This window comes from Camellia sinensis, chromosome 4 (genome assembly GCF_055761805.1).
Source record: "Camellia sinensis isolate YWXY chromosome 4, ASM5576180v1, whole genome shotgun sequence".
In the NCBI taxonomy this organism is placed as follows: Eukaryota; Viridiplantae; Streptophyta; class Magnoliopsida; order Ericales; family Theaceae; genus Camellia; species Camellia sinensis.
Genome location: NC_138964.1, coordinates 19245324 through 19250703, shown reverse-complemented (window position 1 = coordinate 19250703; position 5380 = coordinate 19245324). Strand labels below are relative to the sequence as shown.

The 5380-nt window shown below is 35.7% G+C and overlaps 1 protein-coding gene across 1 annotated transcript; it reads left to right on the top strand.

The window, feature by feature from the left end:
* Positions 1 to 3417: 3417 nt before the first annotated feature.
* Positions 3418 to 4832, top strand: LOC114296119 (xyloglucan endotransglucosylase protein 7). Its single transcript, XM_028240414.2, has 3 exons — positions 3418 to 3935; positions 4030 to 4223; positions 4328 to 4832. Exons 1-3 carry the CDS (start codon positions 3633 to 3635, stop codon positions 4716 to 4718), a joined length of 888 nt encoding a protein of 295 aa, XP_028096215.2. The 5' UTR covers positions 3418 to 3632; the 3' UTR covers positions 4719 to 4832.
* Positions 4833 to 5380: the final 548 nt, after the last annotated feature.

The window sequence follows — 5380 nt, the reverse complement described above, 5'->3', positions numbered from 1 at the left end:
TACTAATTCCTCTATTTTCTGATGATGAGCTTGATACAGATGCTACTAATGAGCTTACTACCGGTCCACTCCCCTCTACTGAGTCTGGCTCTCCTGATGGTCCTGCATCTCCATCTCCTATTCCTAGTCCTCCTGCTTCCCTTGAAGTCCCTACCTCTACTGATCCTCCAGAACTTCCCACTGAATCTTCTGTGCTTCCTACTACATCTCTTCGTCAATCTACTCGGGTAAAAGAACCTTCTGTCTTGCTTCGTGACTATCATTGTTATTCTACTACTTTCTCTCATCATGAACCTCACTCTTATCGTGAGGCTAGTACTAATCCCCTTTGGCAGCAAGCAATGACAGAAGAGTTACAAGCCTTAGACCGAACTGGTACATGGGAGTTGGTTGACCTTCCTCCTAATAAGCCTCTGGTTGGTTGTAAATGGGTCTACAAGATTAAGACACACTCAGATGGGACCGTCGAACGTTATAAAGCCCATCTAGTTGCTAAGGGCTTTACACAAGAATATGGAATTGACTATGAAGAAACCTTTGCACCTGTGGCTCGTCTCACCTCTGTTCGAAGTTTAATTGCTGTTACTGCCATTCAAAAATGGACATTATTTCAAATGGATGTCAAAAATGCATTCTTGAATGGTGATCTTCAAGAAGAAGTCTATATGCAACCACCTCCTGGATATCCTCACTCATCTAATCAGGTCTGTAAACTTCGAAAGGCACTCTATAGACTCAAATAAGCTCCTCGCGCATGGTTTTCAAAGTTTAGTTCCACCATCCAGGCCTTTGGTTTCTCTTCCAGCTCTTATGATTTTGTTCTCTTTATCCGCAAATCTCAACATGGCATTGTTCTTCTTCTTCTTTATGTGGACGATATGATTCTTACTGGTGATGATGTTCATGGAATTTCTGCACTCAAAAAGTCTCTTAGTGAACACTTTGAGATGAAGGATTTGGGTACTCTCAAATATTTCTTGGGGCTTGAGATCTCCTCTAGCTCCGATGGCTATTATCTCTCTCAAGCCAAATATGCTTCTGATCTTCTAGCAAAGGCTGGCCTCACTGACAGCGAAACTGTCTCTACTCCTCTCGAGCCTAATGAACACCTAACACCCCTGGACGGCACACCTCTTCCCAATGCCACCTTGTATCGACAATTAGTAGGCAGTCTCGTTTATCTCACTGTTACTCAACCTGACATTGCACATGCTGTTCACCTTGTTAGCCAATTTTTGTCAGCTCCTCGATCTACACATTATGCTGCTGTGCTCCGTATTCTTCGCTATGTTAAAGGCACTTTGTTTCATGGTCTTCACTACTCCTCTAGTTTTGCACTCTTATTACGTGCCTATTCAGATGCTGATTGGGCTGGTGATCCGACTGATCGTCGCTCTACCACAAGATTCTATTTCTTCTTAGGTGATTCCCTTATATGTTGGCGTAGCAAGAAACAAACCTTGGTCTCTCGCTCCAGCACCGAATCCGAATATCGTGCTCTTGCAGATACCACTCAAGAGCTCATTTGGCTTCGCTGGTTACTTTTAGATATGGGCGTTACATCTTCCAGTGCCACTCCTCTATACTGCGACAATCGTAGTGTTATCCAAATTGCGCATAATGATGTTTTCCATGATCGCACCAAACACATTGAGATTGATTGTCATTTTGTTCGTCAACATGTTACTCAAGGCACTATTCATCTTCTTCCTATTTCCACTATTGATGAGATTGCTGACATCTTCACCAAGACCCATCCACCGGGACGTTTCCAAGATTTGGTTTCCAAACTCAAGTTGCTTTCTACCTTGCCACCTTGAGTTTGAGGGGGGATGTTAATATATGAAATATATTAATATATTATATATGTATATATTATTCTTTGTATTGTATTCCATATTTAGATTATAGGCTCCTCCCTATTAGGTATGTTCAAATCTTGCCTTATTCTTTCCCTACCTTATTCTCTCCTTACCTTATTCTTTCCCTTTCCTTTGTACAACACTCCTACATAGTCCTATATATATACCCATAGCTTTGTACTGTAAAATCATTAATTCAATACAATACATATTATTTTCTCTCTCTACTATTCTAACACATTGAAATGAGAGGGAACATAATGGAATGGCAATTCCTTAAGCTTTCTTAAGGAATGATCATTCCCTTAAAATGGTGAAAGATGATTTCATTTTTAATAGATTTGTCATTATTTTTTTAGTCTAACCAAACATAGAATGAATATTTGATACAATAATTATTCAATTCTACTCTATTCTAGTGAATCAAATACTACTATAGTGTTTAGTTTAATAGAATGAAATAAAAATAAAATGATCATTTTATTAAAATATTTATTCTTACATTTTGTTAACTAAAAAAAATAAAAAAATACATTATATAATAAAATTATAATTCACTATTATAAGAGCATTTTATAGAAAAAATTAAATAAATAACCATTTCATTCCATTTAAACTCATTTCAATTAATCAAATAGAATGCAACCAAAATTTTCAAAATACCAATAAAAAAGTAACGAATATTGGGGGTGTTTGGGAATAAGCTTTTTTTAGTTTTTTTTTGACTAAAATAATACTAAAATGATAAAATAGGCTAAAATAGCTAATAAGACAAAATATCACATTAAATCCATAATCATTTCACTTAAGAACCTTTTTTAGCTTTTTTTTAGCTAAAATAACACTAAAAGACAAAATAGGCTAAAATAGATAATAAAACAAAATATCACATTAAATCCATAATCATTTCACTTAAGAACCTTTTTTAGCTAAAATAACACCAAAAGACAAAATAGGATAAAATAGCCAATCAGACAAAATATCACACCAAATCCATAATCATTTCACTTTTTTCTCTCACAAATATCACATCTAATCATAAAAAAATAAACTATCTTCGCAAATATATAAATTTTAATCTCCTAAAATAACCAAAAATCAAAACAATCTATTAAAATAGTAACTTTTCAGACACTCACACTGTAATGTTAAACTAATCAAAATTAAAGTTGAAACACTGCACGATAAAAATGTGAGAAAAGTTAGGGATCATGAAATTTTTTTCATGAAAATGATCATGAAAGAATTATGATCATTAGATTACCTTAGTGTGTGGTGCTTTATTTAAAGTGTAATCCAAAGGTCACAAACCTTTCATAATTATTTTCATGAAAGATTTTTCATGATACTGACTATAAAAATGTGCCCAAGACCACCAAACTAGGGCTTGACATCAGTCATCAACCAACAACTCTCTCTCTCTCTCTCTCTCTCTCTCTCTCTCTCTCTCCAAATCCGCGTGTTTGGTTGTCAAATTGTTTAACATTGCACAGTTTTCACAACCACTAACCATAGCCCACATATATCTGTGTCCAGCTGTTCTCGAAACCACCCTTCTAGCAAACTAAAAAGAACCTTCCTCTGCTTTTTGCTCTTTGCTCTCTCTCTCTCTCTCTCTCTCTCTCTCTCTCTCTATGCCACTGCCTCCGTATAAATAAAGTTTCCCACATACCCAAACTCATCAACAACTCAAACCTCATCACTGCAAGCAATCTTCATTCACATTCCTGTAAAACTCTCTTCCTTTCAATACTAACTACAAAAACATCAATGGCTTCTTCTTCTTCTTCTTCTTCTTCTTGTAATAGCTCAATACTGTTGTTGATGATATCTGCAATTGTATTAAGCTCTGTATTGGCTGTTGTATCAGCTAGTAACTTCAATCAAGACCTTACCATCACATGGGGTGATGGCAGGGCTAAGATCCTCAACAATTCCCAACTTCTTACCCTTTCCCTCGACAAAACCTCTGGCTCTGGCTTCCAATCCAACAATGAATACCTCTTTGGAAAGATTGATATGCAGCTCAAGCTTGTTCCTGGAAACTCTGCTGGCACTGTTACTGCCTATTATGTATGTTCCTCCTACATAATATTTACATCAATCAATATTTTCCTAGATATGTGATTTTATAATTAATATGTAAAATTTGATTCTTGTATTGCAGTTATCATCACAAGGATCAACCCATGATGAAATTGACTTTGAGTTCTTGGGGAATTTGAGTGGTGATCCTTACATTCTTCACACCAATGTGTTTAGCCAAGGCAAAGGCAACAGAGAGCAGCAATTCTACCTGTGGTTCGACCCCACTGCTGATTTCCACACTTACTCCATTCTCTGGAACCCCCAACGCATCATGTAAGTAGTTCCAAAATTAGTGAAAATTTGCACATATGACATATCTCTCAATTTTGCACTCAAAATTTTTGTATTGATTGAATAATTTTTTGTGCCTATTTTAGTTTCTCTGTAGATGGAACACCCATTAGAGAGTTCAAGAATGCTGAGTCAGTTGGTGTTCCATACCCAAAGAACCAACCCATGAGGATATACTCCAGTCTGTGGAATGCTGATGATTGGGCAACAAGAGGTGGACTTGTGAAGACTGACTGGACTCAAGCTCCATTCACTGCTTCATACAGAAACTTCAATGCCAATGCTTGCATTTGGTCTTCTGGATCATCTTCTTGTTCTTCTTCATCTTCTAATAACAATGCATGGTTCTCAGAACAGTTAGACTCCACAAGCCAAGGGAGGTTGAAATGGGTGCAGAAGAACTACATGATATACAATTACTGCGCTGATTCAAAGAGATTTCCACAAGGATTTCCTCCAGAATGCAGCATGTCCTAGAATATTAAACACAAATTGTATATCACTTCCACTATTCAATTCTTTTATTATTTAATCTTTATCATTGTAATTGTTCTTAAAGCCAATAAAACAGATCATTACTTTTCTATATTATCCGCAATGATGTTTGAGTCTTTGTGATTTATCTCTTTCTCTATTTTGGAGTAAAATAACTTAAAATAATGGGTAATGTTAGGCATACAAAATTTTCTACTAAATGAATGACCAAATATCTCACATGCGTGTGGGTTTACAAAAATACGAACCCCACACCCATATGAGACATTTGGTAAAAAATTTGGGACTTATAACATTTTCCTAAAATAATTATCAGCAATCAAATGAAATTATTTTTCTTTCTAGCATGATAGAAGAAATTATTTTTGCCTGCTCTAATTAGAGTGGTGAACAAGCCAAGTCGATCCAAGTTATAAATTGTTTAAATTTGACTTAACCTAAACCATATATGTGCCCATGTAAATGAGGAGTGATGCTAGTGATGTCAAATAATTTATCAAATATTTTCACCAAACCTCTCACATGGGTGTGAGACCTACACACATGTGGGTTTGTGTATCGGTCCTACAACTATGTGAAATATTTGATAAAAAATTTAATAGTAAATTATCTTGGATTCATAGCATTTTATTTTAAATGAGACA

Bases quoted from the DNA above. Each gene is read 5' to 3' on its own strand.
- LOC114296119 (XM_028240414.2), top strand. From the start codon at position 3,633: ATGGCTTCTTCTTCTTCTTCTTCTTCTTCTTGTAATAGCTCAATACTG. The intron at 3,936-4,029 runs GTATGTTCCTCC...CTTGTATTGCAG, and splicing joins GCACTGTTACTGCCTATTAT to TTATCATCACAAGGATCAAC. The intron at 4,224-4,327 runs GTAAGTAGTTCC...TGCCTATTTTAG, and splicing joins TGGAACCCCCAACGCATCAT to TTTCTCTGTAGATGGAACAC.